The sequence below is a fragment of the Bipolaris oryzae genome (genome assembly GCF_000523455.1).
Source record: "Bipolaris oryzae ATCC 44560 unplaced genomic scaffold scaffold_25, whole genome shotgun sequence".
NCBI lineage: Eukaryota > Fungi > Ascomycota > Dothideomycetes > Pleosporales > Pleosporaceae > Bipolaris > Bipolaris oryzae.
The window spans coordinates 109,909-131,319 of record NW_006911301.1 but is presented as its reverse complement, the minus strand read 5'-3'; the positions used below and the strand labels follow the sequence as shown (position 1 = coordinate 131,319).

Sequence of the window (21,411 nt, the reverse complement as noted above, 5' to 3'; positions counted from 1 at the left end):
GACGCTCGGTCTGCTCGGGCATGGCACGTGCTACCGTGATCACAACTGCAACTGGAATGCATGCAACTGCGCGCGCTCCGCGGTTGGTGTGGGGATGCGGCTAGCGCCATCATTACCGATGGCATCCACGCATGATTAGTGGCCTGTTGGCAGGGGGACTTGGCCAAGCACCAATGACAGCTGAAGCGCTCGTAAGGCTCACACTAGATGGGCTACATTAGACCCATTTAGAGTTTTTCCGCTGCCGACGAAGCGAAATCACCATAACCGCCCCACTACGAATTACTTTCCTCCCAGCCCAGCACAGAGTAGGTAGTAGCTCACCGTTGCCGTTGTCGTCGTCATTCTAAGCATAGAACTAGGCAGCTGACGGCGACGACGACTGGTGGCCATGGCAGACAATGCAAAGAAGAGGAAGCACGCTTCCACCGCAGGGCCCTCCAATGCCCCCAAACGCGCCCGCTTCCCCCAAAGACCCCAGCATGTCATCCCCGCGACGCCCACCAGCAACGCGTATCCCAATGGCGAGATCAACGTTGCAAATTTTCTCAAGTCGCACGAAAACGAAATCAGGTCGCTGGAAGGCGCCATCAAAGTAGCCAAGAACGCCCTGTCGCGGCGCGCCTTCCAAGATGTCCCCAGAGAGTTGCGCAGGAGAACTGCGAGTCACAATCCCACCCGTGTACCCAAGAGACTGCGACAACGGGCGCGCCAGGAGGCCAAGGACGACAACACCCCCGTCTCAAGAGGCACCAGCGGCAGCGGTACGGGCAAGGGCAAGAAGAAGCATCTGCGCAAGGAGGGTCGGGAGAAAAGCAGGCAGAACTGGGAGAAGCGCGCAAAGAACAGGAAACAAGGCAATCCCACAGCAACTCACGCCCAGGACCACGATGGAGATACTTCCATGGACCCTCCCGTCGCAGACGCTCCAAAACCAGCACCTCCTCCAAAGACGAAGTCGAAACGCACATTCCCCACCCTCGCGACTCCTCATACTCCTCCCTCGCGATTCCGTAGACGGCAAAGAGACAAGACATGGCTACCTACACATCTGTGGCATACGAAGCGCGCAAGGATGACGGACCCCAAAGAGCCTCTGTGGCGGTTTGCCCTCCCTCTGCAACCAGCCGCCAAGGCGTACCGTCTTACTCACCGAGCTGCAACTCAGCGTGGGGCAGTTGCCTGGGACATGAGCTACATGTCCACCATCAGTCTCCGAGGCTCTGATGCCAGCCTGACGGGCCTGCTGAAGAGACTACACTTTGGCGCAGAAGATGCAGAGGATCCATGGCAGAACAAAGGGAGAGCGAAGAAGTGGAGGCATGGCACCAGGACTTGGGAAGGCTGGCTATACGAAAGAGAGGACATGCTCCTAAAGAGGATTGCCCACGCCACTATCATCTGGTGTGTGCCAGAGTCGGAGAAAGACAACAGGATGGCATTCATTCGCGTGCATCCGAGTGCTTTCTTGACCCTCTGGAACGAGGTCATCAGGGCTGCCAAAGTACAGAAGCCACCAGTTACTGTTCGAGATGCCCGTTTCGAGATTGGCTCCATCGAGATCATGGGTCCTGCTGCAGCAGAAACTCTCTGTTCTGTACTTCATCCCACATCATCTTCTTCTGACACAGATACCGGTGCTCCACAATCACTGTGGTCTATGCTAGCTCCGGTAACAGATGTTGCTTCGCTGCCAGCGGGCGCGTTGCTAGCATTTGACATAACAGACCCTCGGCTCCGCGATCCTCCTTCGGCGACACCTACAGCACAAGATCAACAGTCCATGACGGTTCTGACCGAAACACTAGCAAACTGGCCAATCGACCAGACGCAAAAGGCCGCGACAGTGTTCAACACGGACGCCAGGCTGGCCGCCCAGCGAGCCATGCCATCTCAAAAATCCATCAATCGCCGAAAAAGCGCGTGCACGCTTGGCGAAGACCTCGAGGCGCGCCTGACGGACCCAAAAATACCGACGCTCGTATTTACGTCACGAGAGCGCAGGTCTTGGACGATACTGCTTCCGTGGAAATGTGTTATGTCGGTATGGCGACAGATGATGCGCTACCCCGTCTCCACGGGCGGGAACCCGCGGTTCGGCGGCTTAAAAGAGCGACGTCAAGTCGACTTTGAGCGATCGGTACCGCAGTTCCCCTACGACTTCCCCAATACAGATGCTGGTTGGGCCTGGGAACTGCATGCGCGACAAGGGAGGAAGCTCGAATGGACAAAGCGCCCAAAGGGTAAGCGGATAGAGTGGACCACCATCGATCTTGGCAACGGCAGGAAGGGTGAAGTGGGAGAGCCTTGGGCGTGTGAATGGTTGCGACTCTTACCATCAACGCACAAGACTGCCGACTTCTCTCATCAGCGGTCGGAGGAAGGGTACACTCCACTGCGTCAGCTGTCGTCTGTTGAGGCGAAAAGGCTCGTGGATGGACATCTTCTGGTTGATAGCCGGCTACTATCAACCTGCGTCTTCGCTGTAAAGATCACAATGGTACAACGTGGTACTCCAACAGAATGCGCCCGCGTCTACCGGTTACCGGCGGACGTAGAGCTGCGAAGCAAATGGGTGTCACTAATGCCACTTGGTGAAAACAAGCGCATGCTAAACAAGAAGGGACCTAGGCCTAGGGGTGTTAGGCCTAGTGACAATCAGAAAAGGCAGCTTGCAAGCAGACTACTCGAGCCGCCAAAATTAGAACAGAGCCCGCCCAAAGCCGGTGAAGAGGACTACCCCTTGGTTCCCGACGAGGGGGACCTGGTTGGCTTTGTCACCACGGGCAACTACAACCTCGCAGAGGGCATGCCGACTGCTGTAGCCAACCTGGCTGTGGGCAGGATGCTGAGCCTTGTGAGTACACAAGGGATATCGCCGTCGGACCGCATGTGCATTGTAAGACCAGCAGGTAGTAGCATTGGCCGGTTAGCGAGATGGGAAGTGAGGTGAAAGGCGCCAAGTATTACTTTAGATAGATATGTACTTATAGAGCGAGAATAGATAGCATTGATGTCCCACTGGGACCGTTGGGAATATAATATTATGCGCTTTACATGTCGTGTGCGTAATGGGGGTGGGGTAGGGCAGATAAATTCGCAATAGGCTGCATGGGGAGTGCATTGCGCTAAATCGGGCCCGGGGACAGGGGTACTATGGGTAACTCCCGCGACTAACGCTAACGTCTCAGTGTGTCTATGTCCGTTCATGTGCCGTGCCAGTGCCTCGTCTCCCCAACACGCACCGTTGACGGCGAGCAAAGAGCGACAGAGCGAGAGAGAGCGAGCGCGACATGTCTGAGGACCGGCTGGCAGACGACCAGGCCGAGGGCATCGCCTCTGCCGTCGGACTGCCGTCGGACGCGCTGACAGAACTGGTATGATGGTCTCCACCCATAACCCGCCTCCTCTGTTATGCGTCCTCGACAAAGTCATTGCGCCCTGCTAACATTGTCGTAGACGACGGATATATTGGACGAACTGTTGAGCAACATCGTCTATAGCACCGCGCTATCATGTCACCGGTCCGAGAAGCTGCTCCGCATGCAGTCGGCTGCCACCCAGGCTGAATCAATCGCCCTCGCCAACCTCGAGCCGCAGTCGCAGAAGCAAAACACCAACGGCGCCACAACAATTCCCATCGCAGAGACCTCAGCAGCGAAATATGAGAATGGGCGCGTGTTTCTCAAGGGGAATCCGCTCAAGACGACGCCTGAGATAATATGTCCACATTGCAAGCTGCCGCGCCTCATGTACCCCATCATGGGCAAAGGCATGCAGAACCCCGATCTGACCAAGGAGTACTGTATGCTCTACCCCTGGGTACAGAGATCGGGTCACGATGTCTATGGCAACCCGTTTCCTACCGACATGGCCAAGAGCAAGAAGGAGCGTGAGCTTATTAAGCAGCAGCAAAAGAATGCCGAGAAGGAGAGTGTCGGCACACCCGGATCGCAAGATACAGACATGGCTGGTGGCGACACCAAAGAAATCAAGCTCAACACGGGCGGCAAGCCAGCTTCGTATATTCCATGGCATACCTGTCCAAACTGCAAGCGCAGTTTGCTCATCACGCGATTCGCACAACATTTGGAAAAATGCCTGGGTATAAGCGGGCGACAGAGTTCGCGGAATGCAATGGCAAAGCTTGTGGGACAAAATGGCTCAGGTTCGGGTGTTGGCAATACGCCACTCGGAAGCCGAATGGGCACGCCCGCACCCGGTTCCCAGGACGTTCCAGCTCCAAAAACCAGCAGCAAATCCAAAGGCATATCGCCTACCAAGAAGCTCGCTGCCGGCGACGATGCAGACGCAGACGAACTCGGCCTAGACAATGACACGCCCGAGCGTCGCAAGATCAAGAAGAAGAGTTCATATATCAAGAAGGCCGACCGAGATAGATCTACAAACGGTAGTAGCGGTACCCTCAAAGTCAAGCTCAAGACGGGTAGCAGACCAGATCTCGACCGAAAGCACAGCGAAAACAGCGAGAGGGGCGAGGGTAAGAGAGACCGCGATGCAGACGACGGCGGCGATTCGCCCAAGAAGAAGAAGATCAAACTCAGCTTAGGTGGCGGCGGCAAAGACAGGAATAGGATGAGTGCTAGTGTGGAGCCGGCGAATGCTGCATCGCCCGAGTAGCGTCCGACGCTCAAGCATATGCAAGCTGATACAGCGCCATGTATCTCTGGGCCATGCGAGAGTGTTGTGTAATGAAGGTGTAACATTGTACTATCAAATGGGCGATTGGATAAAGCATCTATGCGGCGTTTTCTGGCTTTCTTTTTTTTTAATCCTCTTCTCTGGGGAAGAAAGGGACTTAGGCTATACCAAGGCACGGGGAAGCGTCGAGAGAATCATCGACCTATGGGCGTTCTTTTTTTCCATGTCAATTTTTTGGTTTCTAGTTTTATATTCAGTTGCTAAGTGTTATGAGAGCCCTTCTGAGTTGAGTGGGTGCTATGTATCCATCTTTCAGCTTCTCTTTTTTTTTCCTTATCGGATGCTTGTAGTAGTCTGCTGGTGAGTAATTTTGTTACCGTCTTCTTTGTGTGATTTACTTCGCGCTGAATATACTGTGAATATATGGTTTTGTATCATTTGAGCTGTTTGATTTGACTATCACAATGGGCATGTATGATGGAAGATGGACGTGCATATACATGCTCTGTTTTGTAAGCATTGTAGCCTTGCTTTCTACCGTGGCTTTGCAATTCATCGATGTACCTTTCTGTACCTAGACATCAAATGATATGTTTTCCAATTATCACTTGTTCGAGATACGGTCATTGAGACTTATGTAATGGCAACTTCGAACCTCTCCCCCTCTGAAAACACCAATTCCTCCAAGGTAGGACGACCATTCCAGAATTAAAATCAATCTCTTTTCGAATCTCGATATGCAGAAGGGATTTTTCAAGTTTCGGTACTAGGGAAGCGTTCCCAACTTCTCCTCAACTATATAACTATTCGACCAACTTCTGAGCCAAAAGTCCTCCGTATAGCCACTTAAGATAACCCATATCAGCTAACACCAATCGTCAAGTAATGGCAACTTAAACATAGGCATCGCATGGGATTTTTGGGGTCCTAGAGAACGCAACCAGTTAATGGCAGCGCATGAAATCGCGTCCATCACGGAGATGGATATCAGTCTTCGATGAAGTTCGATTCCAATTTGTCAAATTTTAGGAGGCGAAACTGTAGAGAGAAAAAGAAAAAAAGGCATGCAGGAGTGCTCATGTGTTCAGAGCATCTATATCACAGAGCATAAGCGCATTCTTGGAATGACCATGGTCTTCCACACCGATATCACAGATTGTAAGCGCGTTCTTTGAATTGGCATGCTCTTCCTCACCGATAACAACCCTGTGGTTTCAATAGAACACCATGCTGCTTTCTTTATTTTCCGAAAAAAAAGGAACTATATACTCACCGCTTCAAGCCACACAGGTAAGAACAGCTCCAGGACTTTTTACCCTCCTCAAGTTGTTCTCGCAGCTGGAATAGCGGAACGGTCGGATATTTTACTGACAGGGCTGCCCTGCCTCGAGCTGAAGGATGACAATACCTCACGCCTCGGTATGCGAATACGAGCATTGGTCTTCTTGCAAGATGTTATACATGGTGGATACTCGGAAAAGTATGCCTACCAATCAGTGATACTCGTTAGGGGTATTGCATATTTGTTGGAAATGCCACTTTGCATATCCTACATGTGATTGTCCTCATTAGGCATGCCTATGCGTAGGATATTTACGCAAGTTCCAATATGCATGAAGATCCTTCGGTGCCATTGAGTGGGGGAGTAGCAGTAGCCATGGCGTGAGCGGGTCAGTGTGTGAGAGACGCTTCCTCCACTTTAGTCGTTTACGACAGATGACGCGTATGTTGTATTCAAGATACAATGATACATTGCAGCTGTGCTATAAAAAGCGGATAATACAATTATGTCTTATTGATACAAGAACTGTGCCGGTCACATGGACGGACAAAAAGGGGGCAAGACAAAGTCTCAGACGTCTGGGATTGGGATCCAGGCTTGTAAGACTCAGGCACCAATAAATCATGAGGATCGAATATGATTTGTAGAACCCAAGGGTTCACAGATCGATCTTGAGATGTGCGGCCACATGATCGAACACCTTCTAAAGGATTGGACTCCATGTACTTAGCATTGCCATATAATAGGTTTGTGGCGGCAATCGTGGAACGATGTAGGTAGGTTGAGATCGGGAAGATCTCAGCGTCTATCAATCTAGCGGATACAAAGTCTCAAACCCTGTCAATCTACGATCCAGTCTGATAGCTGTTCAAGGCGTCCAGCGATGACTTGACCCTATTCGTTAGCCCAGACGTCGGTTGCGATCCTTCCCTGCGCAGTATCTTCTCGAAAACGCGGATGCGACCCGCCATCAAGGCTCAGCCGTGTCACAGGGCTTGCCTTGATTGCGAAATCTCGAGAGCTGAATATTGGATGACGATTGTCACGCGGACCCGCTTCATGTCGCAGTGCAATTTACAAGTCACGATCAAGGAGTGTGAAGACAACAGTAGCCGAAGACAAAGTCTGGACTGATGTTCTTCGCAAAGTTTACCAGAGGTCGTGGTCGCAGCAAACGAGATGGGATCATCGCGCGTTCCCTGCAGAGGGACTAGCGCGAACCATCGTCACTGCTTCGCGAGAAGTCTCTTTTGCTTTCTCCCCCCTTTTATCTCACACATCTTGGCCAAAGTCAAAACATGCCGCTCGCAACACGCCGTCGCACGTCATGCCAGCACCACAAACAATAAAGTATCCATATTCCGCGCTACCTCGGCCCCCGCGTGCAAAGTGATGGAAAAAAAAGGAAGGAAAAAGAAAAACCCTTGTCAACATCAACACCAAGCCACGATTCGGGAGCAAGTCAAAATCGCACCACACAGCTGTCGTTTAGTCATGTCCCTCTGAACCAATACCATGGTTCCTTGCTCACGTTCGTCGTTTTTTTACTAATCAAGACTATATACATACTCCGTCAGCAGTCACCTCCCTTGTTGAGGCTTGTCAGCCCATTTGGCAGCAAATTGATCTCTCGTAAGAAGGACCTAGTAAAAAAGAAGGGATACGTTGGTGCGGCTGTCGCACACGATGTAAGGGTGTGAACAGAAATGCAGGATGAGGGGGGCTAGGACGTTGGCCCGTGCAATCAGCGCCTGTGTTCCAAGCGTCTTTGCTTTTTTTGCCTTTACTCTATTGCCCGACTCGTTGCTAACGAACGACAAGTCTTAATCATGATGTCTGGTCAATATTTCTGGCAAATGGTGGGGGGAGGGACGAAAAGCAAGCCAGCTTACTTTTTTACTCTCCCTTCTCCTGCTCCCCCACCACCAGCATCACTTCCCCCTCCTCTCTCTTTCTCTCTCTCTTCCCAATCTTCATTATCATTTTTGCCTCCCCCTCAGCCCTTCGAAGAGTCTCTTTTCCTCTGCTTTTTCTGTCTCGGCATAGAGCCACCATTGCTTTCTGGGGTAGCAGAGTTACTTTTTCATCCTATCGCCTCGTTAACGTCATTACCGTCACTGGATCGTGGCTGTCTTGTGGGACTCGTCACGAGGGCATACATAACGATTAGAGGCTCGCTAATCTGGACACCCTCTCCTGGATCGAGCTACTAATATTCTGATCGTGTTCTGGGTTTTGATCGTACACCTGGTTCCGCCTTGTTCCCGTGGAGCTGTGATGCCGTTCCGGTAATGCTGAGAGGGGTTTGAAAGATTGGCTACGAACGAATTAGAGAGCCAGTGTGTAGCGCATCAGAGGAATCTAATCAGCCATTGTGTGTTGTCGTCAATTCCAGAACCGCGGACCATTACAAAGGAAAGAGCGCCTTACAAAACGCTACACCTACTCTTTACCGCAAGGCAGCGAGATAATTGGATTGAAGCCCTCTCATAGAAGGTGTCCAATCTAGTTCTTACCTGCTATACTGATTGCCAAAGATTATCTTGTCTTTCAGTACCAAGACATCCGAGTTCTCGAAAGCATACGACCGATCTGAACATGTGTTACATTGTCTACACGATACATGTGTGCAACCACTGGATCCCCCAACCGCAGCCCAACAATGGGCCCATACTGCGAATCTGCGACGAAGCCGAAAAACTACGGTTGGGCCACCCGTGCCCCGAGACGCAGCGAGAGCACAAAGTCAACAACAGAAGTCAGGGGATGTGTACAGGGTGTATGTGGAAAAAAGTCAGCAAGTAAGAGAAGCCTAAAAAAAGCGTGCCTGCATAGAGTTCAAGAGTCCATTCACGTGGTGGTGGGCATGGGAAAGACGAGATATGCGGGGACAGGAGGGTTTGGCCTGAAAGCGCGACCAGGGGCCCAGCAACGGGGGCGGCGGATAGGACGGAAGGGATGGATGGCGGAGGGCACGCACGTACGCGGGGAGGGGGGAAGGGGGGGGAAACTGAAACCCCAAAGGGAGACATTCTCGGGAAGACTTGGGTTAAAATCTTTGCTTTACGGCTTCTTCAAGACAAGGCGCCAGGCACCAACACTCAAAAAAACACATTAGTCGACCGACAAAAGGCCGTGTATGGTCGACGCAAGGCCTTTCCTACCTAGAAGTAGGAACAAGAGGGAACCTGGAAAGTGAGCAAACACGTGCACCGGGCTTCTCCGATCAGCCATGGATGCGATGCCCACATTTCCTGAGAGACAACAAAGAAGGCCCGAGTAGTTGTTTCGGTCCGAAGGGCAACAAAACATGAAATGTCGTTTTTTTTCCTCTCTTCCTTTCTCCCGTTTATCCTAACCGGGCTAGGAACGTTTGGCGATTCGTCTCGGTGTTTTTTTAGGAGGAAATGGGGGGGGGGTGGGTTTCTTTTCCGGAGGGGGGGTGGGGAGAATTTTTGTTCAGCCAGAAAAGGAATAGCCACGAGGGAACACCATACGCGTATTATACCCCCCCTCTTCCCATTGTATTATTTCGTTTCCTCCCCCATATGGCTTGTCTCTTTTTTCTCTCTGTTTCGTTATAATTTCAATAGTGCAATCTCTCTCTCTCCACTCTCTTTTTATGTCTCTTTCTGACCAAAAAAAAACTGGATCGATATGCGGTCCGTGGTATGTAATTAGCCACGACCATTATTTACACGAAGCACTGTGGTATTGTAATTTGTCTAATGTTATGTGCTTGCCTCATGCGACCAACGTCAGGGTATCGTGACATGTTTATGCGTTTCAATGTGCGCGCATGTGTGTGTGTGTGCCAAGGAGGAGGAGATGCTCAACACATGCGATCGACTTTGCGACTCATGTTGGAAGGGTATCGAGTCGGACCCTCCCTCCTCCTCCCCCCCTCTTTTCGCTCCCCACCTTTGTTTGATCATCGAGCCGAAGGCTTGAAAAGTAGAGACTGGCCTTGCAACAGATGCGTCAGGCGTTTGAGAAGCCCCGGACAGTACAGACGCAACGCATACTATATGTGTGCAATAGTCGGCAGATACGAGGTTGGCCGTGACGCTCTAGTATGCAGTTGGGACAAAGCCGGCCTTGGGTTCAGGCGTCATCCGCAATGCACATGCATATTATGTACCTGTGTAAGTACAGGGCATGGAGTTGGGGAGTTGTGGGAAACTGGGCGGGGGTGGAGTTTGTTAAACCCGGAACCATACAAAACGGACTCCAAGCTGCTAAGGTTACGCACGTAAATGTCCTCGATGACTTTCCCGCGGTTGTATATATTTAAAAAAAATTACTCGGAGATAAGCAAAACTGACAAAGATCGTGCTGGAAAGAGACGGAAATACAGGTATTGAAGGAAAGTGAAGCTTTAAGGTTTCGGGGATCCAGGAATGGTACATGTCAGCACTAAACATGGGAGAGAGACAGGTTTGCTTTAATCTCATCTCAACGGTCTGCTACCGCTAAAGGGGAAGGGGGGAAGGAGATACGTAGATACCGCGCGGCACGAACGGATAGCTAGCGCAGTAAGTATGCCTTGAGTCGTTAGGTTGGCGAGGAACCCTTACTACTCCTACTTGTTCTACCAGGTTCCGTCTCGTCACCTGTCAGTCGACTAGGGCTTACCCCGGAATTCTTTCCACATTTCTCTTCCCAAGTACACAGCCATTGACTAGCCCGGTATGTACAGGCTTTGAATGTCACTGCCTTTTGTGACAAAGCTTAGTTTGGTCGCTACGGAACTAGGGATATGAACGAGGTGCAACATGTTTAAATAGGTTCCAGAATATAAGGTTTCGATTCAGCCTTGAAGCAGGCTTGTACTTGCATTCGAAGGATCCGAGGCCCCCATTGGTTCATATTCGTCAGATGTGATTGAATTGATTGTGGCTGCTGGCGGATTCTAAGGATTGACTTTGCTAGGTCATGTAGCGGCTTTGGTCCACGCGCCAACATGGATCAGGGCCGTTATTTCTGTCATTGCAAATTGTAAAACTTCTGGAAACATCTTTTGAATTCCCATGTAGAAACAAAATGGACACGTCAGCAGGTTTTGAGCAGGCAGAAACATATTCCGCGAGGGTGTACACATTGGAGCACATCATGACGTTATTGTCCCAAAGCCTTTGCCATCGGATCGGGAACCAAGCGGGTATACGCCGACATACTACCTTTCGCACTGCACGCAACACCAAGGTGGTAGCGAAAGTGCCGGATCAGCCACCGAAGCTGGACGCTTGGGATTTTGCTTTCTTTTCTTGGCTCAGTCAGCCTAGAGCCCGCATGGTTGCTAATGCAATCCATTTTCGACCCCGGGCAATGTCACCGGGAGGAGCGTGTGGTCCCACCTGTGGTCGCAGGGTTGCCCCGAGATCTTGCCGGCCCTGGCTGTGGCTGCGCCCACAACAGCCCCCAAGTCATCAGCTTCAGTGCACAGCCAGGTTGCACATGATGCAGGACGGGCGTGGTGTGGGAGCGAGAGGGCCGGTGGGCCATGGGCAGTGGGCGATGATGGCGATAATGATAGAATTTGCTCTTGTCTACCACGGCATCGCGTACGAAGCGAGAAAGCGGGGACACTCACTGCATGATGCGCCTTCCCGTTTATTCGAGCGTGTGCGTGTGGCAAGCCATTGTCCGGTTGCTTGGACAATGACGGACGCAGGGTGGGACGATAAGTGGGCAGAGGAAATGCTTGTCCCTTGCTGAACCAGCAGCGAATGCAGCAAATTGTGGACCAGCAAACGAGTCGTCTCCCTCTTGCCTCTCCATTGCATCGTCATGCGCTACCTGTCAGACAACGGCGCTTTCCAACCACTTGCATGTCTCGCCCACGCGGGGTCTGTCGATCGCCCGCATTAGCCGCCTGCATTCTCTCCCGGAAAGTGTTGCAGAGGGGGAGGACATACGTAAGTATGTACTTAGTACATAGTTGGATGCTCGCGTGTAGACAGTAGTACTAGTAGAGTAAGTAAGCAGCCAGATTGAACAAAGTTACCGGGTCGCGGGGGTACCAGGCGGAACCGTTGTTAATGAATTCGGATCTGCATGGGACGACTGTTGCTCCCGCACCGCTTACAGTAATATGGCCTAGATTGGGTGTCGAGCTTGCACTGACGCATGGCTGCAAGCAGTCAAGCGTCGTATGACGGTTCGGTATCCTACACTGTGTGAGGGGGGGGGTGGATAGCAAGGATAGCGGTAAAGGGGGGAGGGGGGAAGTGGGAAGGGATGTTCACGGAATCCCGCTGAGGAGGAAAAGGAGAATTGGCTAAATAGGCCAGACGCGGTAGGCATGTGGGCGCGAGTATGCAGCCGTGTGGGTGCGGCATCGCATCCATCCGCGTTATTGATAGTGGGATTCCGTGTTGGCGGCTTGTTGTGCGGCTATGTTTGCTTCTGGTGGGTTGGGGTAGGTCCAATGGGGTAGCACTGGCACAGCACAACAAGCAGCAGAAGCAAGCTGGGGCCAGGCTGGCCAGGCTCGTCAGGCAGCCCTCAGGCTCAAGACAGTGACATGACTGGGATAAAAGCATGGCGCCAGGATGAACGCAGCAAAATCTCCGCACCGACTGCCGCCTGCTGGGGCGCCGCCAAGACGAGGCTCGCTCCTTCCACAAAGCCCACGCAGCTACTGCCGCTTCAAGAACGACGCCCAATTCAATCCGACGCCTCAACTGCCCTCCCGCCTCAGCCACCCATCTGTGCCGTGTACTTAGTATAGGTAGTGACCATGCCATTGACGGCAGGGGCTACTTGGGCCACGATGCGGGTAGGCCAGTGCAGTGCAGTGTAGATCTGAGAGCCTCGTCATCGATGCATCGGTTCTTGTTCACCGATGGGTAGTTTGGCACGTCAAAAAGGAAAAACACTCGGCACGCGCCTTGTTCAGAACAGGACCGGATGATCGCAACAACACAACAAGCCCGACTATTGATGGTGTGGTCGACCTCATGATGTTTTCACCTCTGTACGTATATACTTATGTATGCATCGTGTACTCTGCACTACAGATGACGGGGCTGCTAGGAAAAGACTTCTATCTCTGTATATGCCTGTTGGCCACTTGCGTTCATATGCATTATGTACACACGTTAAGGAGACAGAGTTCGTCTGTTAGTAATCGGTTGATGTAGATGATACTACGACTGGGAAAGCCTTACAGGGCAACACGGCAGCAGGGAGAGAAAGACTTGGACGCGTCATGGGCGTCAATAATCGTCGTGACAAGCATGGCGCATCACCCCGACCAACGCGACCGCTGTGGCTCTGCGCCCAGTACGCTTGATTGGTGATGCGAGCAATGGCAACTCGCTCTTGAGCTTCATGGTTGCCTTGTGGAGAGTCGAACCGGCATAGTCTCACACGCATGTCATGTCAATGGCTGAGGCCGGACCTACTTCCATTGGTCAGATTTTTGCCTTTGCTGCCAGAAGGATGTAGTAAGTACCCAGCCTGCTCGCGATGAAGATGACATAAGACGAACATTTATCCGTATTATGGTCAGAATGTATTTCTGCATCTTGGCATCTGGCCGTCCCCAACCACCTTTGTCTATCGTACACTACTACCCTATCTCACCAAGTAGAGATAGACGTCGGCATATCGGCACATCGGCATTCTGGATGGGGTGGCTATTACTATAGTGGCCGAGACGCTATCGACGTCGTGTGTACAGTAGAGTACCGGGCTGTTGGGAAGGACAATATATGTGTGGTGTGTAGGTACGTAGTAGAGTAGCAGTGGGCTCGCAAGCCAACCTGCATCCACTCAAGCACTAGCAGCCAAAGCCTAAAATGCAAAGCTTGTGTGGTTGCTTGCCCGAGCATTTTCCGGCGTCGTGGCCTTAATGCACGACAGGTGTGGTGGAGAGGAAGTGCAGGCATGAAACAAAGGACAAGCGTGTTTCGCATCCGCCTTACACCCACCTATAGTGAGTGCTCGTATGGAATGTATCTAGGGACCCTTGGTAGGTCGAGATTGTTTCCGAGCCAAAGTATGGCATCGGACGTGCCCCAAAGTCACTGGACCTTCCGCATTCGTGGCTCACAGAATGGGGGGCGGCTCGCTAACCGGCACGGCTTCGCCCCTGGGCCCACACCGCTTAGGTAAGTTTCACGTGGCTGCGGTTCTCTGCCCCAAGCCCAGACGCGCTGAGTGGCGTTTTTGCGGGCCGATGTCCTTTCTGGTCACGCCTCTCCGTGCCACCCCAGCGCCCACCAGTGCGGCGCGCCAGACCTGTTCATACAGAGTATAGTCCATCGTACGTATGTAAGTAAGGATGTAAGTCGATACATACAGATATATATGGAGACGTGCATGCACGTCCTTAGGTGCGCCGGGCTCGCCTTGCCCACTGCGCCTCTGGGGACGACGAGGGGGGAGGGCTGCAGGCTGCAGGCCGCCGCCCAGCACGCTCTCCTCGGTGCAATCATGGCTCGAGGGCGCGGCAGCAGCAGCAGACCCCAAAGGCCTGGTCCTGCAGGCTGAGGCGGCGACGCGAGATCCCGGCTACAAGCTCAGGCGGCAGCAAATGATCGGCTCTTGTCAGATTGCAGGCCGCGGCAGGGATGCATTGGGTGACACGAGCTTTCTGCCGAGGACGCGGGAGCGGAGGACAATTTGCGTCAGCGACGTGCCAAGGCGCGCTAAGCAGACGACCGGAAGCTTCAGGTGTGGAGGTGTGTCTGCCGCTTTGGCGGCGCTGATCCGTCGTTAATCATGACACCCTGCCCCTCGTGTGCCACCGTGCGACCGTAGTCTGTGTGCCAGGGAGCCTGCGCGGTGCCGGCACCCTGAGCCCAGCCTTTCGACGACAACTGTCAGCACCGTCACACGCCGTGGGCTAGCTGCAGCGCATACAAGCTGTGTTTCCGCACCGTCGCAGTTGCGCCTGCTGCCATTGCCGCAGCGCTGTGTGGCACATGCAACACGCCCCGAGCCCTGCGCCCCTCTTCTGTGCCCTCGTCTGCTCTGCATACAAGAGTCGCCGCCACGCCCCATGGCCCGACATGTACGTCCTGCAAGCTGGACAAGTTGGCCGCCCGGGCATTGCTTGCAGTTCGCAGCAGTCTAGCATGGCATTGTTGCGACGCCTCCCAGCAGCGCGCGATAGGCGTCCTGACCCATGACCCACGACCCACGACCCACAGCCCACAACCATCGCCCTCGCAGCTCGCCCGGGACAAGATGATCGTAGCTTTGACTTTTATGCATTTGACCAACCCACATTCCACTTGCGGAGAATTTCATCAAAGGGGGGGAGGGGGGTGGATTTTATTTTGGACTAGAGGCCAGTATGACGGCAATATGCGCTCCTCCTGTACCCAGCCAGCCCTGAAGGCTAGGCATGCTGCCGACGTTTGGAAAAGTGGTGCAACAACGCCGCTGCTGCGCGATCCAAGCTGCCAGACACCAGGCACGAGCCTGAGTAATGACAGCACCCAGTGGCGCCCTGATGCCCATGATGTATAGGTGCTGGAACACCGGCCAAATAAGATTCATCTGTTCACTATATGTATGAGGCGCATATAGCGCCATGTGGTAGCGTATCCATCACAACCGAGTACTTAGCGGAGCCCGCTGAACCTGGCACGAACGCTACCGGATCGACCACGACCTCGTTTCCTGACTGTGACAGCACGACATGGGAGCAGAACAAACACGGCGCCCATGGCGGCTCTGCTGCCGTCGGTCGAGCGCGCTGCAGCCAACGTGTCGGTGTCGTGGGCCTTGGGGGGAGCATTTATTTTTCTGCTTGAGAGCGGCCCCAAACCGGTCGTCTCACAGGCGCAGGAACAGGGTGCGGGCGCATAGGCAGCGCGTCGGTGGTGATGATGCTGGGCACGCAATTTGCTGGCAACGGGTCGCTCAGAGAAATAGCGGACCCCGGTGTGGCTTGCACTAGCGCGCTTACCAGGATATCGTCGCCCATGGTCCCGCACAGATGAAAGCCCACCCATCCTGGGCGCATCCAGTAACCCTAACCCACAGAGAAAGAGCGTTGGACCGCCCTGCCCCTTCCTTCTTCGCTCGTCTGCTGCTTCCTCACTTGCTTCTCCTCCACGAGGCTGCATCCTACTCCAGCCTTTTGCCTCTCCTTCTCCCTCTCCCTTCTGCCCGAAGCCCTCACTGCGCCATCACGCCAGCTCTGGTACATCGCATACTACTTGCCTGATCCAGGTCGGGGTCCACATCATCCGTGTTCCTCTGCGCGCTGCTGTCGTTCTCCGCGCCAGCCTCTCCACGCCTCGACTCGCACCCGCCGGCACGCTTTGCAAGACGCGCGCCCAGCACCCTCCAGTGAGCATCCATCATCAACACCATCATTCCCCATCTCACAACTGACCCAGACAGCCGCCCTGGCGCCATTCACAGCCGCTCTTGACGACACTTGCTCACTATCAACCGCCCTGCCACTGTCGCGGCCCAGGTAGCGCAATCGTCGCACTCTAGGCAGCTCAGTCGCAGCAAGCCATCATGGCCCAGCACCAGCAGCCTTCGCCCACCACGGGCATACCAACACACCATGTAGCCCAGCATCCTGCGCACGCGCAGGTGAATGGCCACCCACCCCACGCGAACCAGCCAAAGACCTCATCCCAGTACTTGGGTCAATTGACCGAGGCCGTCTGGACACAGATGGGTAAGCAATGTTCCGTCGCGCGCGCTCTAAACCTTCATTGACACGCAACAGGCTCTCTATCCGAGCAAATGCAGGACTACGACGGCGCCATGCAATGTTACGAACAGGCCTTGAAGTTCAACCAATGGTCTGTACCGGCTATGCAAGGCATTGCCTGCATCCTGCGCACCAAAGATGCTTTTCCAGCCGCTGTGGAGTACCTGCGCACCATTCTGAAAGTTGATCCCACAAACGGTGACGTCTGGGGCAGTCTCGGTAAGAACATCATCTCGCGGCTTTCCAAAACCATTGCTAACTCTACCAGGCCACTGCTATCTGATGATGGATGATCTGCAGCAAGCCTACTCGGCTTACCAACAAGCTTTGTACCACCTCTCTGATCCCAAGGTATGTTTCCTCTCTCTCTCTCTCTTTCTCTCTTTCTCTCTGTGTGTGACTTGTAGACAATGCAGCCAACTAACGCCTACCAGGAGCCTAAACTGTGGTATGGCATTGGTATCCTCTATGACCGCTACGGATCATTGGAGCATGCCGAGGAAGCCTTCTCACAAGTTATGCGTATGGAGCCTACCTTTGAGAAGGCCAACGAGATCTACTTCCGTCTGGGTATAATTTACAAGCAACAGCAAAAGTTCAACCAGAGCTTGGACGTAAGTATCATCGCAGCTTGCAACGCACGAAAACATTCTAATTTTTCGTAGTGCTTCAAATATATCGTCACCAACCCTCCCCGCCCACTCACTGAAGAGGACATTTGGTTCCAGATTGGACACGTCTATGAACAACAGAAAGAGGTTCGTATCATCAAGGTTTGAAAGCTTTCAACAGCTAACACGTGAACTAGTTCGAAGCTGCAAAGGGCGCTTACCGCCGGGTCCTGGACCGCGATCCCAACCACGCGAAGGTGCTCCAACAGCTGGGATGGCTTCATCACCAACAAAGCACAAACTACGCGAGCCAGGAACAGGCCATTGAATACCTTGAGAAGTCGGTCGCTTCTGGTAAGTCTTGTAATCATCCACGATCATGCGCCGGCCGCTAATGTCTCGCTCTAGATCAAACGGATGCACAGAGTTGGTACTTGCTCGGTCGTTGTTACATGTCTCAACAAAAGTACCCCAAGGCGTACGAGGCTTACCAGCAAGCTGTATACCGTGATGGCCGAAACCCAACCTTCTGGTGCAGCATTGGTGTACTGTACTACCAGATCAACCAGTACCGCGATGCGCTCGATGCCTACTCTCGCGCAATTCGATTGAATCCCAACATTTCGGAAGTCTGGTACGACCTAGGAACACTGGTAAGTAGCCCATTGCTCCAATGCTCAGAACGCATCACTAACAATGTCACAGTATGAGTCTTGCAACAACCAGACAGCCGATGCTCTCGACGCATACCAGCGCGCGGCCGACCTTGACCCATCTAACGTACACATCAAGGCTCGCCTTCAGCTTCTACAGAACGGACAGACGTCTGCCGGGGCCCCAAATCAAGGCAATGCTCCTATACCTCAGGATGTACATCCCCAGGCTTATCAGCCTGCGTCAGTTCATGGTCCAGCTGCTCCTCAATGGGGTGCTCCTCAACCACAGCAGCCTCCTCAAGGTCCTGCTCCTCCTGCTTTGGCGGCTGGCTGGGACCGCCCTCTTGCTCAGATTCGCGATCCGGGCCTACCGCCTCAGCAATTGAACCCATATGAGCAGCGCGAGGGCATCCGCCCTCCTACTCAGCATGCTCCTCAGAGGCCTGCTAGCCCGAGGCAGGAAGCGCCTAGGCCCTACGCAGAGCCTCCGCGCCCTCCCACCAGCGGTCCTGGTCCTCAGGGCCCTGCCGGTCCTCCCCCTCCTGTCCCAGGACCGATGCGTCGCGGCATGTCTCCGTCTCCAAAGACGCATCATGTGGCTCCTAGTCCCTACCACCCTCAGCCGCCGCAACTCACGCCTCAAGCGGCTCATGCGCAACCACAGCCACCTGTGCACCAGCAGCCGCAACCACAGCCACCCCAGCCTACCCGTATCTCGAATCCCAACTACGGGCCTCACGCTGGTAGTGTGCCTCCCCCACCTCCCCCACCACCTACTGGTCTTGGTGGTCCACCAAGCCAAGGCTCCACACAAGGTGCTGTCCCTCCATACAGTGCCCGTCCTAGCAGCCCTGCCCCCGAAGTGCGCCCTATCGTTGAGAATCGAACAGCATCCCCACGTAACGGTTATCAGGGTCCTTACCAGCACCACCCTGATCCTTCTACTGGTGGCGGTATCGCTAGTGGTGCTCCTCCACCAGCATCGGCTCAAGCTGCTGCTGAGCAAGCTGCGCGTGATCGTGATGAGCGCCCTCCAACTGCGCCGCCAAAGAGACACCGCGAATGGGAGGAGAATGAACACATTAGCGCCAAGCCACCTACGAATGATGAAAAGCGCCAAAAGATTGAAGAGCCTCACAGCCGTCGGCCTACACCCCCACACCGCATGTCGTCGCCTCAAGTGCCACGCCAGAGCCCACAGGACGGCCCTGACCCTAGACGATTCAACGATGGCTATCATCCATCCGAGGCTGCTCACCACCCGCCTTCGCTTCCTCCGATGGCTACTGCGCGACCACTGTCTCGCATGTCGGAGACATCGAAGCCAGAGCGTCCTGAGCACCACGAACCGGCTGCTCGCCACATGGATGTGGATGAGAACTACGATGATGAAGGTGATGACTCGAAGCCAAATGCGGCGAAATCTGAGAGGAGCAGCCCACGCACTGCGCCTACCAATGGCGTGACTCATGCGCTTGCTGCTGAGCAAAAGCCATAAGTATGATAGCAGAGGGCAGGACTTGGGCCACGTCGAGGGCTCCCATCATGTCTTCTTTTTTTTTCTGCACACACACACTGTTTGTTTTGTGATATTTGCTCAGATGACTTCGGTTTTCTTTTTCTGGGATGGAGTTTTTGTGACGAAGGGTCCGAGTGTGGGTTTGTAGTTGGATTGAGGACAAGGTAGAATGTGGGGGACGGGATAACGCTCTCCTGCACGGCGATGATACCCTGCGCATTATAGTGTGACCGCTTCTGCGGGTGTTGTATGTATTTTCTAATTAGCCAAGAATGTTATAGCAGTCATTATGGAATTCTGAGTGTGCTCGCGTGATGAGAGTGAAAGTATCAATTCGTGTGTAGTACATAGTATGTATAGTGGTAGGTACTCAGATGGAGGGTGAGAGTGGGGTTGCGCTTGGCCGGCTTTAGGAGGGCCACGCGCCATGGGCATTTGCGTCATCGTACGGCTAGACCATTGCTCTAGCATCATGGGCAAACTGGGACAGCGTTTGTTGAACACATTACGAACACATCACCATTGTTCTTGTCGCACGACGTTGCAACGCGAAACTGGGCAAAAGATTGATTGTACCTTGGGCAGCACAAGAACAAGGAAAGAGCGACTCCACCTACGGCTACTCAAGCAGCTTGTTCAGCGGCCAAAGACGACATTCTCGCCCTCAGCATTGTGCGGGGTCATCGGTCAGACGCATATACGAACCATGTCTTCCGACGCCGACTACGCGGCGTTTCTCGACAAGGCGAACCAAGACACGGGGTCAGGAGACGTGAAAGAAGCATCACAAAAGAGCTATGGGACCAAGAGCGTCAACACAGCAGTGCCAAACGGGCTCAAGGAAGTGAAGGAGTACTACATCAGTGAATCTGACGAGCCGTTTGAGCCTGTGGCGCTCGGGTTCAAGGGCAGCAGCGTGTCTAGTGGTAAGGGCGGCCCTTTTGTGCTTATTTTAATGTTCATGCTATGAGGAGCAGACGGAGTTGCTAACGCTGGGCACAGAGGATCTTGCGAAGCTCCTCGGAGGCAACAAAGTGGAGGAAGTCAAGGGGACTGGGTTTGAGTCACAGTACAAGGGCGTGATTGACGCGGTGAAGTTGGCGACCAACGGTACCGTCAAGGTGTTCCGCGTTGAGCTGGAAGGCACGCGGGTAGAGTACTACGTGGTAGGGGTGGATGAGAAAGAGGGCAGGATTGTAGGGCTTAAAGCACTGGCTATCGAGTCGTAGTGGGGGGGGGGGGCTTGTCGGGGCCGGGCCATTATACTTAGCACAAAGCGAACGTGATGGGCAGGCCGGCAAAGGCGCGAGGGTCATTGCGCGAATAAAGCCGATTGAAACGTCGTAGTGGCTGGGATGGCAAGGTGGATATGCAGCGGTAGGGGTGCTAGGTAGTGGAGCAAACCGTTCAATGAGACGACGATCAAGATGGTGTTTTATTGGAAAAATTGAGCCCATGACGTGTTTGAAGCGGAGCAGCCCAGGCTTGCAGAGAGGTTGGCCTGGTGTTGACAGGCCTTGGGAACGGGACTTGGTCGACGGTACCGTGGGCAGTGATTAAACAGCCGACCCAGGTATCTCAGGCATGGGCAGGCTCAGCCTTGCGGTACTGGGGAATGCGACATGGGCGCATTGATTGGCCGGCTGGGGGTGACGGGATTGCGCCAATCACGGGTAAGCGACGGGCGGAGGTGGCAGCGTCGGCAGAGTCCAGAAGCGCGTGGGTGGTGCTGCGCGTTTACGAGCTTTCATTTCGGATACACCCTAGCTCAGCCTCGCGCCCCTCGACGGCAGGCCTGCAGATGCACACAAAGACAGACAGGCAGACAGACAGATGTCAGTTAAACACGTAAGAGGAGGATAATGGGTGGTAATGACGACATGTGCAAAGAGCACGTCTTGTTTCGGCATGTCAACTGTTTGGTCCAGGCAGTGTCCATGTCGTGGGCAGGACTGCCAGCTGGTCAAAGAGCCGTAACAGAGCTGCGTCGG

The 21,411-nt window shown here is 53.7% G+C and overlaps 4 protein-coding genes across 4 annotated transcripts; all 4 read left to right on the top strand.

The window, feature by feature from the left end:
• Nucleotides 1–391: 391 nt before the first annotated feature.
• On the top strand, nt 392–4,641 carry COCMIDRAFT_87780 (uncharacterized protein; the record flags this gene model as incomplete). The annotated part of the gene is made up of 3 exons (XM_007687070.1): nt 392–2,899; nt 3,264–3,377; nt 3,460–4,641. 3 exons carry the CDS (start codon nt 392–394, stop codon nt 4,639–4,641), a joined length of 3,804 nt encoding a protein of 1,267 aa, XP_007685260.1.
• A 3,901-nt stretch (nt 4,642–8,542) lies between these two features.
• Nucleotides 8,543–8,749, top strand: COCMIDRAFT_87870 (uncharacterized protein; the record flags this gene model as incomplete). Its single annotated transcript, XM_007687069.1, has 1 exon — nt 8,543–8,749. The coding sequence occupies one exon, from the start codon at nt 8,543–8,545 to the stop codon at nt 8,747–8,749; it is 207 nt and encodes a 68-aa protein (XP_007685259.1).
• Nucleotides 8,750–16,432: 7,683 nt separating this feature from the next.
• COCMIDRAFT_87923 (uncharacterized protein) lies at nt 16,433–19,399 on the top strand (the record flags this gene model as incomplete). The annotated part of the gene is made up of 8 exons (XM_007687068.1): nt 16,433–16,598; nt 16,650–16,853; nt 16,903–16,985; nt 17,069–17,248; nt 17,300–17,392; nt 17,443–17,599; nt 17,654–17,898; nt 17,951–19,399. 8 exons carry the CDS (start codon nt 16,433–16,435, stop codon nt 19,397–19,399), a joined length of 2,577 nt encoding a protein of 858 aa, XP_007685258.1.
• A 727-nt stretch (nt 19,400–20,126) lies between these two features.
• Nucleotides 20,127–20,649, top strand: COCMIDRAFT_87960 (uncharacterized protein; the record flags this gene model as incomplete). The annotated part of the gene is made up of 2 exons (XM_007687067.1): nt 20,127–20,346; nt 20,423–20,649. The coding sequence occupies 2 exons, from the start codon at nt 20,127–20,129 to the stop codon at nt 20,647–20,649; spliced, it is 447 nt and encodes a 148-aa protein (XP_007685257.1).
• Between the last annotated feature and the right edge of the window lie 762 nt (nt 20,650–21,411).